Here is a 14,116-nt window from a genome sequence, read left to right as displayed (position 1 = left end):
GCTAAATACGCTTTGTTGCGGTCATTGGCCCAACACGTCGTATACTTAACGTGCTAAGCTGTTTTTCGGATTATCCGCCGAGTGGTTTAGCGAATTGGATCGCGAGGGGTGAATAGGTTAATGATAAAAAGAAAAAACCAAGAATAAGTTAAGGAAAATAGAAAAGGGCATACAGTCTTTCCAGTTGTGGTTTGCTGCAGGTCTTCCATTGCAAGTGCTTTTGGTAAAATACTATTACACTAAATAGTTTTTTCTATCCCCTCAAATAACTGATAAATGACTGAAATTGTTTGCTGACACTCTTAAATTATTGCCAAATATCTGACAGCTCAGATTTATATTTCAATCGTTTGGTTTTCATGCATTTCACAGTTCTCTTTCTAAAAACAAATTAGTTTTTACTCGAAAATCCACAAAGTGTAATTTTACAAGCACTTAAATCCGAGCCGGCAACAGATGCAGCTTCTGCCTGTAGCTTTGGGGGCGTGGCAAAGCGGATTATGGCCCGAAAGGACCACGGCAACATCAGGACCAAAAATATGGACTTAGTCCGACCAGCACTTGGCCTCCTCCCGGTTTTCTAGAGTGGCCTAGTGCAAGTGGAATCATTTCATTATTTCTTTTCCATCTATTTTTGTTTTTCGAAAGAAAACTTTTCCCAAAGGAGGAGGCAGCCCGGAGGTGGGGCAACTTGATCATATATTTGGAAGAAGTTTTAGAGTGGCAGCTTAGCACTGATGTGCAGATACTCTTGTGATAGTAAACAAAATATTTTATCAGTTCTTTGAGGAGTTTTCTTGGAAAGTAGGAAATAAAAACTATATACCATCCAATGCCCATGTCCACTCTTATGATAAATTATAATACCCTCTGCCAGAGTATCAAAATGGCATTTCCTGTTGTCTAAACATGCTTCCCTTCTTTATCCCTAAAATGCATATATTGTTGCTGTTGTACATATTGTTCTCGGCATAAAGGTTCTCCCAGAATAAGGGTCAGTTTTAAGCTGGGGGCGGGTCTATTTTTACGTTTTCTGGCCAGGCTGCTTCTTGTTGCAACTAGATACAGACATCGAGATATGAAACTGCCGCCCAAGTGTGCGGCTATAAATACATATGTTTTAATTTCCGCACTTTTGGGTCAGCCTGGGATCTGAGCCAGTTCCTTGCATCTGGCTCGATTCAGCAGCCATGTCGAAATGAGGTTCGGATTAAAGGCGGATGTGAATGTTGCGTGTTTCCGTTTCTACAAACGCAGACCCCTTCCCCCACGCCTCTTGTTTGTATTTATGAGCCGGGACATTTCAGAAAGGGCCGGTAAGGGATAAACCAGACTGGCCACTCGCATCCGTTGCAAGTTTTTATTTTTTTCGATTTTGTGTTTATGTTTTTATGCGCACTTCAACGGCATGAATGTCCAATAACAGAAGAACAACCCAAACACACACAGGGCATACAACACCCACCCACACATCCCCACTTTCATAAACATAATCATGTGGCATACGACAACAGCAACCCAAAAAACATTCATCGATCCTTCCTGGCTGCCTCTCATTTCTTTTCAGTCGCTCGCCTCGCACAACTCGGTTAAATGACTCATGAAATTGCCGCTGCGACCCATTTTGTATTTGTGTTTGTGGATCCTTGTTCGTGTGTTTGTATGCCATATATGTACGTGGGACGGGTGTGTGTGTTAGTTTCAAGTGCTCGTTTATGGCAAAGCAATATTGTTTGGCAGGACTGCGGCTCACGCTGCCGTTCGGTTAATAATTTAGGCTTAAATACATACAAGCAACTCTGGCACATTGCGTATACGCCATGCTGGACATTTTGCCAAACTGTTGACACGTGCAAACACACACCCGCACCCGCACCACACACCCCAAACTACACACCCATCTGCGCATTACATGGAAGTGTAGGCCTAAAGTAGCCGCAAAGCCAATTGTCGGAGCGACGGAGGCTGCCACTTCGAGGGAGTGGCAAATAAATCAAAGCGTGCAGAAGGTGGAAATGCAAGGGTGCGGGCGTGTTAAGTGGGCTCAAGACAGGGTTGATTGAGCGCGAACTTTGGCCAAGTTAAGAGTGGGTGGTACGGGGCTGCAGATGAAAGTTTACCTTTCCACCTCCAAAAACTCCTCTCGGCTGTTTAAGCCACTTAAATGTAAATACAATTTCGACAAACACAAAATAAATCCAGTAGAGTGTACTCAACATATTTCTATGATGGGGACAGAGAACCAACCCCTACTACTCTTTGAAGGGAAAATGTTTCAATTCTGTGGGAAATATTTAAAGAGATCTAAAATTAAAGTTAGGCAGATGTGGTTTAAAACTTTTATTAAGGGTTGTATTATAAATTATTCCTTTTACTTAAAAAATAAGATTGCTTTTAGATTAATAACTTTCAGTTAATAAATCAAATGAGAAATCTGTACTACTTTGTATTGTTGACAAATAAGCATTAAAAGGAACAATTTTAGAAAATTCTTTTCCACTTTTTTTGGTTAAGTTGTCCATCTTTTTTTAGGCTCTGGCCGCCAACTGAGCCATAAAGTATGTATGTGTGTGCAAAACCCAACGAAAATCCTTGAAGCGTTATCTACAAATTTTACCACACGAATGCCGGCCACACACGCACACCAACCCAGCTAAGGATATAGTGTACTGGTGTAGGCAGCCCGGTGGACCGCAGGTTGCCTATATCTGGCTACAATGTGGTGCCATCAAATTACCGGTCTCATTTTCTATGCAGAGTCTATTATGGCCGAAAAAAAAAAATGTTGCCAGGGCAAAAATGCGACAAAAAGTGGCGCTAAATTCCACACTAACACACTCACCCAACAAGAAACACGAGATCTGTGCCAAAAAAAAAAAAATAAAAAAAACAGGAGAGAAAAAGGACAAGGACAAGAAGGACGAAACATTTCACATGCGTCGGACACCACAACCGCAAATATGCAAATTTGTGCCTCGGACAGGAAAGTCGAGAATCCTCGGCTCGGATAGAATGTTGAACTTTGAACCGGGAGTTGGCTTTGCCAGCGTTAATGCGACCATAACAAGAAAAAGTGCCCCTCTATCTTATTTTAAAAATTTATGTTGGCATCAGATTCTGCTCTGTGATGGGAAGCTAACACACCCAGCGGTGGGGAAAATCTCTATTGCGTGCCAAATTGGCCCAGTTGAGGCTCTCCCGGGCGAGGTCTGGCCCCAGAAAGTGCGCTTTCCGAAAAATACGCTTTTGGCCGCCAAAAGAGGAAAACTTAAATTAGTTTATTTATGCTTTGTTTGGACGGCACTCTCCTCAATAATTCGGTTCGGTTCGGCCAGAGCCACAGCCGCAGCCAGCGACAGTGCAAGATAACTTTGAGGGTAGAACTTGGCATTAAGTTTTCAGTGATTGAGTTGGGCTTTCGGCAGCTATGTATCTCTGTAGCTCTGCAGCTCGGCTGTGTTCCTTTTTCTTTGTGTCATCTTACTCCAGTTTCTTTTTTTTTGAGGAACTTTCGCCCGAAGTTGTCAGCGCGGATCTCCTCAAGTGCTTACACCAAAGACAAAAGACAAGCAAACAGTGCGTAAAATGTTTGAGAAGAGCGAATTAATTACACTCAACATCAGCCATCAGCCAGCAGCCACCAGCCAGCTGAAGAAACCCTTTTTCGCGTCTTACCAGCAAGGGGGCTGAGGGCGTGGTTTATAATTGTGCCGCCGCATTTCCGCTTGCCTGGTCGTTTCCGGCGCTAGAATGCTGGGACGCTGAGCGGGTGAGCCAACAAAAATGGAAAAGCTGCGAAAAAGTTGCGACAAAAATTTACTTAAGAATTTCCATGCAGCACAATATTAACTTTGTCGTAGTTGCGAACCAACGATGACTTGGTAATGATCTATTTGGCAGCAGAAAATTAAATCCAAAGATCCCAAAAGTTTATTAATTGTAAAATATTTTTCAACCTGCTGGGGGGGAATAAGAATATAAATAATTTATAAAAAATTAAAGCTAGTTTGGTTTATTTACTTTTAAATTAATATATTGGTAGTATAGGTTTAAGTCTTAATTGTATTTAATATCTAAGAATATCTAATTTTGGTTTATTTCTATAAAGAGTACTCACCTCTTCGCTTTATTACCAAAACATAATTGAGCTTGCCTTTTTCAATATTTTATTTTGTCATATTTTTTCTTGATGTTTAATTTGGCGCAAGCAATTAAATTTCATCGTCCTTGCTGTCTGTTTAATTTTTTGTGTACTTTTTAGTCAGAACGCGTGGCCCGGCTTTCAAATCTGTATTTTATGGGTCGTGAGGTATTCCTGGTAGCAGCTCCTTTGGGGTCTGGCCCAGATCCTGAGCCGCCAGGATGTCTAACATATCACTCAGCAGGCTCAGGCTCACGCTCCAACCCAGGAACGCCACCTGTAAATGTGTCTGAGATATGGCCCTGGCAAATGACAAATTAGCCACATCAATTACCGAAATTTATATTTCTTGGCTTGTTTGCCTTGGCACTGGGATTGACCTTCCCTGCGCCGCCCCCTCACTGGTCTGTGCGGCCTAAAAACTCATTTGTTGTACTTAATTTGGGTTCCATTCCTGCCTGGCTGTGTGTGGGTCTGAAAGGCATTTTTGTGGTCATGGAACGGAAACAGTCAAAAAAGGACACCGAAATGAGTATACCCCTCTCTCTCATTTTTGGTATGTCTGTCTCTTTTTGGGCTATGTGCCGGCAGGGGCGGTGTAAAAAGGGGTCGAGACTGAGCCAAATGAGTTTTATGATGAGCTGCTGCGGCTGCTCATGTTGTTGATTTACGTTTGTTTTGTTTGTGTTCTACTAGTCGAAAATGCTTAGACGGCATCATAAACTAACTATTTTTCCACCCACCCATACACATGCACCCACAGCACTAGCACAACACTTGAGTGTCTGGGTGTCCTGCGATAACTGAAAACAAAAGTTTGGCTTGTGATTTATGTGCATTTCGGTTTAACTTTGGATTTAGCGTAAAATAGTTTCGTTCGAGGGTGGACTTGGCTATTTTGGCAGTTCTCTATAAACTCCTAATCATAATGAATGTTCGGCCAAAGGACCTCTAAGCTGATGTACTTTGCACAACAGTAAGTAAGCCCTAAAGTCTCTGAAAGGGCTTGAAATTGCTTTAATGCTATAACTCACTTTTGATTTTAATTATTAAGTCCTGATCTAACAAAAAAAACCCAACCCTTTTCAATAAACGTACAACTTCCACGTTCGCTTAAATAAATTATTCTCGTGTCTATTTCAACACTTTCAGAAATTCCCAGGTCAGACCCTTTCATCATTAACGACTCATCAGAGTACCCCAATCCTGGCCATATTGTATTTATATTTATCATTTGTATTCCGCCCACTTTTTCAATACAATCAGAACCGTGAACAGTTCCCCCCAAAATGTGGAACTGAAATCATGATGCCATCGCAACGGCAAACCAATCAAACATCAAACAGTGTTCCATCATTGTCAGTAACAGCAGCCAGGAAGCAGGGACAATGATGACCCAGGATGTATGGTATTGGGGGACACTGGATTGGGGTATCGGGGGTGGAGCATTTATGAGTTCCTGTGACATAATGTTAAATATTCAAAGAGCAAATATTTGGGCGATTCACTATGCCGTTCGTTGATGAACACATTGGCGCTACGGAATTACAATTTGTGGCCCATGAATTTCGTTACCAATAGCCACGAATCGGAGTCTGGCTTCCAGGCCACTCACTACAAACAAAGGGCCACCATTTATGCTGCACAATAGTGAGGTAAGCCAATACTGGAACAAATGCCGGTTGGAATATATTATGCTGAACGTTGGCAGGACTCTACCAATATCCAGAATTTTATTGAGCCCCCAAGAGACTAGCATTTTTTTGCAATGCACTGCATCATACATATCTAATCTTTCGTCAAGTTTTTCGATTTGCCAAACTATTTTCATGAGTTTCTGGATTGGCGATTGACTGATTGTTCAATTGCCGAATCCAACCAGAGTGAAATCGCTTGTACACGCTCGCGTTATTGGCGCACATCGATCAGAATCGCATATATACTTTTATTCCGAGCACACTTAAGTGCATTATATATAATTTTTTGGCTTATATAAGCCAAGCAGCTGGAATATTGCTGGCTTATCTTTGGAAAATACACATTTAAATTCGAATTGATTTCGGTTGTCTGGGCGAAATGGTCAGGAGGACCTGCCGGGAGTGGCTGGGAAAAGGACTTGGCCGCTTTGGTCAACCCCTATCAACAAGTTTCTCGTCTGCCGGATTCCCTTCTGCTCTAAAGCTTTTGAGCCGCAAAATCCTCTTGGTTTGGGGCTTGTCCCAAAATAAATGTGTGCGTTTTTGGGGGAAATCTGAAATGAACAGGGCAGGAGTTGCAATCACCATTCAACTGAGACATCAACATTGTCGTTGGTGTCATTTTTATGCAAATATTACACATATGGAAATGCCAGAATGCTAGGATGGTTTCAACTCTTCATCTGTCGGGACAATTTAGTTTTTCAAAACGCAATGGAATCATTTAAAAATTCTTTTATGGAATTAACCCTTCAAGTCCTCAAAATCAGACTACTTACCGTATGTAGAGAGGTAGGTCAAGTATTTGGTAAATAAACATACATCGATTTAATGATGTGTAAATGCTAATGGCTTTCCACGAATTCTTTTTATACAAGGTCTTTGGTTACATCACAAGGTCTTTGATTACAGCAAGTATTTCGATTTAATTTAGGAATCACGCTATTCGAATAATGACACAGTTCACATGCGAACAAGTCATAATTTGGTGCACAAATTTGACCTCTGCCTTCACAAACATCGAGGTCATGTCGCTGGCGTCTTAAATAAATTAATTTGGGCTATTGGCAATCTAGGGGCCCGAATGCCGCCAGGCGTAATAATATTATGCGTCGCAGATTGAAACAAATAAAGCAAACGCTTAATTATATTTTGTTTGTCAACCATGCTGGCCAAGCAAGTTGGACATGGAATATCAATTGGGCTCCTCCTCTATAGTCCTTATTATATTCTTTATTTAAATGAAATTTCGTTGTCTATCAACTTTAATTTGCTGACTGGAAGCTGAAAGCTGGCCATAAAACCAAAGTAGTCCACTCAAAAAGCCATATTCTTCACCTAGGGAATTACGCACACATGCAAAAAGAATGTTTTGATGCCCAAAACTTTCTCTAACCCTGGTCATCGTCCCCGGACAGCCCGAAGGGTGGGCCAGGGTCCTTCTACATTTCTTCCTCTCGACTTTCAGTTTGTTTTGGCCCGACGATTGCACAACTTTTGGTTTATTTTTTGCTCTGGGTTCCCGGATTCTGTATTTTTTCTCTCAGGTTCAGCTCTTCACGGCTTGTTTATTTTTGCTTACACTTATCAAAATATTGGGCGAACACATATTGTCTTGCCCGGCTGTCTGCATCGAGCATTAAGATATCGGAGTCGGGTCAACTGGGGAGCTGGGACCCTGACCCATTCCACTCCCTGTTTGCCCTTTGCTAACACAAAAACAAAGACAGATAACAATGGCTGAGGGGACTGAGCTACGCAAAGTAGACGAAGCTGGCATACCCTAAAAATAGGATGACTTTACTCTCCTTTCCACCAAAAATTATGAAATCTAAAACGCCAGTTGAAATGTTTGAAAAACTGTTTATGTTTCTACTTCCCAGAATTTTCTACATGCATACACATATAGAATAAATTGCAATGCCCTTAGCCAAGGATATTAGGGCTGTGAATTGAGACAAAAAAATTATCTACCACGCCACATTCTGTTGAATTTTTCAGCATGTGCGTGTGTGACTGTGTGTGCGAGTGCCGTAACTTTCACTTTGTTGTCCGGGTCCAACCGCCCACTCCTACTTGCCCCACTCCACAGATACCCCACTTTATTTGCTCAGTTTGCCGCTGCTTAAGTTACTTTCGCTTTACGCTTGAATTTCTTTTTCTTGCCGCATCCTTAGCCTTTTTCTTTAGCCGGAGCTGAAGCTCGAGCTTGTGCCGTTTGCCTTTTGCCTTTTGCCGCTTGCTGGTTTTCCCTTTCTGAGCTTTTCCGCAGCCGGCTTTTCCTTGCCAGCTCAGCAGCTCATTGCCAATGGAGCATGTGTGCGTGGGCCCTGTGATTTCGGCTCCTTTTGTTTTTCGTATATTTTTTGGAGCGTTCTGTGCCGCCTTTGTTTCTGCTTTTTTGTGCGTTTCGTTCGTCTGTTATTTTCATAAATAAATTTGCATGTCAAATGACATTGTTTATGGTATTTCTATATGAAAGACATATATCACTTGGGCAGATGGAACTGTTGGGCCCTCGTCTGCGTGTGTGCGTATCACACGTTGTTGACATCTTTGTTAAAATATGTTTACAAGCTGAAATTAGTAACTGGAAGATGCTGCTGCCAGCCATCCTTGCTTCATACATGCTTCTCTCTCTGTATCTGTATCTGTATCTGCGACTTTGTCTGTCTGCCTGTCAAAGTTGACAAGCGAAATGAATTCGTAATTGAGTTTCTCGATATGTTTTCCAAGAGCTCCAAGGCTGACGCAGCCTCTCATATTCAATTTGAATAAGACATTAGCAACTTTGGCCCGGACTCCGGGCTCAAGTCTGAGGCATATTTTTCCGTTCGCTTCTCTCTGCAATATATGCAATTATATGGCTCCTTATTCCGGGGACTTTGCCTTTTGAGGCGCCATTTTGGCGGCGGTTTCTCATCCGGCTCAAAGTTTTCGCTCAGGCCGTAATTATTTCAACATTCTTATCGGCTCAGCAACAAACAGCCATAATTATTGGGGATAAGTCAAGCGCAGCACATTTGTTGCCCCTCGGCCGGGCCAGGCTAGGCCGGATCCCCCAATAAAAATGCCTTTCTGATTAGCGTGCTCAGCATGTGCCGTGAACTTGTCTTATCTATCCCATTTAGATCCAGCTAATCTGCCCCGCACCCCTCGAAATCTCGCAAACAAATTTATAATATATTGTTGAGCCAACAAAAGGGATTGCTCATACGCCCCGTAAGCCATGGCCGGAGTGGCTCGGGTGGGGAGAGAAATTATGTCACAGCTTACTGAGATTTCGTTGAATAGGTACCAAGGCTAAAAGGGATAGAGTGAGCGGGTTATTCTGCAAACATGGCTTTCAAGTGTTTTCAATCTGGTATGTGGAGAGGCCAGAAGACCGGCAATTATTTGATTTATAATTCTTACGTTTATAATTTCATTGTTAATTTACAGAACAGTTTTTAGAAATAACAAATATACATATAAAGTCCGACATTCATTGCAGTTACCCCAACATGTTAAATACTCAGTAAATTCTTTGGGGTTGACCCATGGCGGTTTTTATGTGAAGCGATCGCACGTTTCGCCAATTTTCCTTCAGCAGGGAAACCAAAAATCGGATCGAAAGGTTGATGTTCTGGGTGAGCTTTTCGTTTTCCATCCCTACGTGCCCTACGTTAACATTGAGGCACAGGATCTTTTTCATCTGCAGCGAACTGGTGGATATTACGTCAATTTTGGACCTCATTGATTCTTGATGAGTCAACGGAGTGGGAAACTTGCCGGCATAGGTGAGACCAGGACCCAAGAGCCTCGGCACTATTTTCGTAAGCGACTCGGACACCAGGAACTCGTCGTAGTCTTTGGCCAATTTCTTGGCGTACTTCCTGTCGCAGCCCAGTATCTTCAGGTCGTCCACATCGAGGAAGTCCACCCCAATGGACCTGGCCTCGTCGCAATGTCTCTGGTCACCGAAAACACACACTCTCAGCTGCGGTCTGGCGATGTGGTGGAGCAGGATACTGCCCTTGAATCGTTGCTGGATTTGGGGATTGTAGTTCTTCAGGCCAATTTGGAGCTGTACGTTCTCATGAAAGCCGTGTTCCGGACCCGACGGAGACTGACTCTTCACCATCCCGACCGTCTCATAAAGAGTGTCAAACGATACCTTCGAATTCATTTCTTCTGGTTTGGAATTTTGTAAAACGTCTTTTGTATTTTTTTTGAGTCGAATGAAATATTAATTGTAAAATTGATGATTTCGTGATGAAGTTTGTAAAATAACAAAACAAGCAAAGCATTTACATATTGAAAGTTGATAACTTTTGATCCGGTTACTAATTCGGTTTCTTTGCAAATCCATTAATATAATTAAATTAGGACACTAACCTTAATAAATAGGATTCTGGTTATTTAATATTTGCATCTCCCGATAATCATCCAATTAAGTCACTTTGCTGAATGTTCTTAACCAATTGGCAGCCTCACCTTATGCATTTGTGATTCCAGGCTGTGCATAATTGATTGCCTAAAACTGCAATTGGTGGTCCAACCCGAGGCCATGGTGTACTTGCCACTGGCCAAATGCCGCATGCCACTCGGCCACTTGCAACTGGAAATTTACCGGCTCAGCGGGTTAAGTTCAGTTCGGTTCAGTGGAGGCCGGGGTACCCTTCGGTGCGGTCCGTATCCGTATTCTGCATCCGTATCCGGCGAGTTTTCGGTGCCATTTTCGGTGCGTTGTGCTAATTAGGCAAAGTGTTGCCGCCAGGTTTTCGTTTTCGGGGCACAAGTCTTGCAGCGTTGACAATATTTGTCGCCTTGTTGCTAGATTGTTTCTGGTGGCAATGCAGTCCGGTATTGCAGACTTGCAGGTCGAGTGGCATTTGGCTTTCTCGGCTCTGGGGCCAGTGGTTTTGTGTGTAATTATAAACGAAATTATAAGCTGCGGAACGGCTCCGAGTGCAGCGGAGATTAAAGTGGAAATTGCAATTGCTGTCAGCCGTCTGCTGTGATCAAGATCCTTCTGACAGGATGGGAATGGGGATGTGCATGGACATCAAGAGGATTTGTTGCCTGCCAGTGCTAATTTACACATTTTGATTGCCCTGACTGGAGGCGGAATCGCCATCACAGTCGCTCCTCCATCTCCCCAGAATCCCTACTCAGTCTCACCCGCGTTCATCTCGTCCTGGCTGAAAACATTATGCGGCATTTTTCTACAGCTTAATGCATAATTTGCGTCCTGGGAATTACGACGACCAGGAGCTGAGGCAGTGGCAATGGCCCTGGCATCGGTAGCAATATTCCGTAGAAGTAGCTTTTTCCGGGGGGGTGACGATGCCAGAGTGCTTTTGCAGTACTTACCGGGTCTGGCCCGGCCGTAAGATTATTTTATGTTGAGCCGCTTATTGGGCGGCATTTTCGGATTTAACGCCTACCTTTCTTGGTCTCGATTTTCTCTCCGTCTATTACTTGTCCTGGTTTTTATCAAGATGCTGCTAGTATTGCCGGGCTCCAATTGAATTGTCGCCTTTAAGCCAGGGAGGAGCTCAGGATTCCGCGCGACTCTGCTGGTAAATTGTTGGAGAAGGCAGACTTATCAGGGATCATGGGCAGAATTCATGTGAAACTTTAATGCCAGGGAATAAATCGATATTTACACATGGGTACATTTTTTAATTGTGTGGTTAGTTGTAGTGAGTCCAATATCCTCAGTGGCGGATTTAACAGGTGGGCAACGGCGCGCTTTCCCACTGGGCCCCCCCGACGAAAGGCTTTCAGGGCTCCTCGTGCTGAAAGTTACTCCTTCGATTTCTTTTCCACAAATCTGCATCAAAATCTGGAAACAACATTTTTTTAAGATTTTTTGTCAAATTTTCTGGTCTGTCCCCTTCAAAATGTGCAGAATGCATGGGGAGCCCCATATAACCCACTGCGAAGGCCATATCTTAGGAAATATTCATCCGATTCTTGAACGGAATACCTTAAACGATTTGTGGATCGATTCTTCATAAATCTGCATCAAAATCTGGGAACAAAATATTTTTAAGATTTTTTGCCAAATTTTCTGGGCTGTCCCCTTCAAAATGTGCATAATGCATGGGGAGCCCCATATGACCCACTGCGAAGGCCATATCTTAGGAAATATTCATCCGATTCTTGAACGGAATACCTTAAACGATTTGTGGATCGATTCTCCATAAATCTGCATCAAAATCTGGGAACAAAATATTTTAAAGATTTTTTGTCAAATTTTCTGGGCTGTCCCCTTCAAAATGTGCAGAATGCATGGGGAGCCCCATATGACCCACTGCGAAGGCCATATCTTAGGAAATATTCATCCGATTCTTGAACGGAATACCTTAAACGATTTGTGGATCGATTCTCCATAACTCTGCATCAAAATCTGGAAACAAAATATTTTTAAGATTTTTTGTCAAATTTTCTGGGCTGTCCCTTTCAAAATGTGCAGAATGCATGGGGAGCCCCATATGACCCACTGCGAAGGCCATATCTTAGGAAATATTCATCCGATTCTTGAACGGAATACCTTAAACGATTTGTGGATCGATTCTCCATAAATCTGCATCAAAATCTGGGAACAAAATATTTTTAAGATTTTTTGTCAAATTTCTGGGCTGTCCCCTTCAAAATGTGCAGAATGCATGGGGAGCCCCATATGACCCACTACGAAGGCCATATCTTAGGAAATATTCATCCGATTCTTGAACGGAATACCTTAAACGATTTGTGGATCGATTCTCCATAAATCTGCATCAAAATCTGGGAACAAAATATCTTGCATCAAAACTGCGAAGGCCATATCTTAGGAAATATTCATCCGATTCTTGAACGGAATACCTTAAACGATTTGTGGATCGATTCTCCATAAATCTGCATCAAAATCTGGGAACAAAATATTTTAAAGATTTTTTGTCAAATTTTCTGGGCTGTCCCCTTCAAAATGTGCAGAATGCATGGGGAGCCCCATATGACCCACTGCGAAGGCCATATCTTAGGAAATATTCATCCGATTCTTGAACGGAATACCTTAAACGATTTGTGGGTCGATTCTCCATAAATCTGCATTAAAATCTGGGAACAAAATATTTTTACGATTTTTTGTCAAATTTTCTGGGCTGTCCCCTTCAAAATGTGCAGAATGCATGGGGAGCCCCATATGACCCACTGCGAAGGCCATATCTTAGGAAATATTCATCCGATTCTTGAACGGAATACCTTAAACGATTTGTGGGTCGATTCTCCATAAATCTGCATTAAAATCTGGGAACAAAAGATTTTAAAGATTTTTTGTCAAATTTTCTGGGCTGTCCCCTTCAAAATGTGCAGAATGCATGGGGAGCCCCATATAACCCACTGCGAAGGCCATATCTTAGGAAATATTCATCCGATTCTTGAACGGAATACCTTAAACGATTTGTGGATCGATTCTCCATAAATCTGCATCAAAATCTGGGAACAAAATATTTTTAAGATTTTTTGTCAAATTTCTGGGCTGTCCCCTTCAAAATGTGCAGAATGCATGGGGAGCCCCATATGACCCACTACGAAGGCCATATCTTAGGAAATATTCATCCGATTCTTGAACGGAATACCTTAAACGATTTGTGGATCGATTCTCCATAAATCTGCATCAAAATCTGGGAACAAAATATTTTTAAGATTTTTTGTCAAATTTTCTGGGCTGTCCCTTTCAAAATGTGCAGAATGCATGGGGAGCCCCATATGACCCACTGCGAAGGCCATATCTTAGGAAATATTCATCCGATTCTTGAACGGAATACCTTAAACGATTTGTGGGTCGATTCTCCATAAATCTGCATCAAAATCTGGGAACAAAATATTTTAAAGATTTTTTGTCAAATTTTCTGGGCTGTCCCCTTCAAAATGTGCAGAATGCATGGGGAGCCCCATATGACCCACTGCGAAGGCCATATCTTAGGAAATATTCATCCGATTCTTGAACGGAATACCTTAAACGATTTGTGGATCGATTCTCCATAACTCTGCATCAAAATCTGGAAACAAAATATTTTTAAGATTTTTTGTCAAATTTTCTGGGCTGTCCCTTTCAAAATGTGCAGAATGCATGGGGAGCCCCATATGACCCACTGCGAAGGCCATATCTTAGGAAATATTCATCCGATTCTTGAACGGAATACCTTAAACGATTTGTGGATCGATTCTCCATAAATCTGCATCAAAATCTGGGAACAAAATATTTTTAAGATTTTTTGTCAAATTTCTGGGCTGTCCCCTTCAAAAT

The 14,116-nt window shown here is 42.2% G+C and overlaps 1 protein-coding gene across 1 annotated transcript; it reads right to left on the bottom strand.

Moving 5' to 3' along the window:
- Positions 1-7,681: 7,681 nt before the first annotated feature.
- Positions 7,682-10,126, bottom strand: RpL10Aa (Ribosomal protein L10Aa). Its single transcript, XM_017247334.3, has one exon. It carries the CDS (start codon positions 10,004-10,006, stop codon positions 9,353-9,355), a length of 654 nt encoding a protein of 217 aa, XP_017102823.1. The 5' UTR covers positions 10,007-10,126; the 3' UTR covers positions 7,682-9,352.
- Between the last annotated feature and the right edge of the window lie 3,990 nt (positions 10,127-14,116).

Source organism: Drosophila bipectinata, chromosome 3R (assembly GCF_030179905.1).
Source record: "Drosophila bipectinata strain 14024-0381.07 chromosome 3R, DbipHiC1v2, whole genome shotgun sequence".
NCBI lineage: Eukaryota > Metazoa > Arthropoda > Insecta > Diptera > Drosophilidae > Drosophila > Drosophila bipectinata.
The sequence above is the reverse complement of the archived record's forward strand: the minus strand, read 5'-3'. Positions and strand labels throughout refer to the sequence as shown.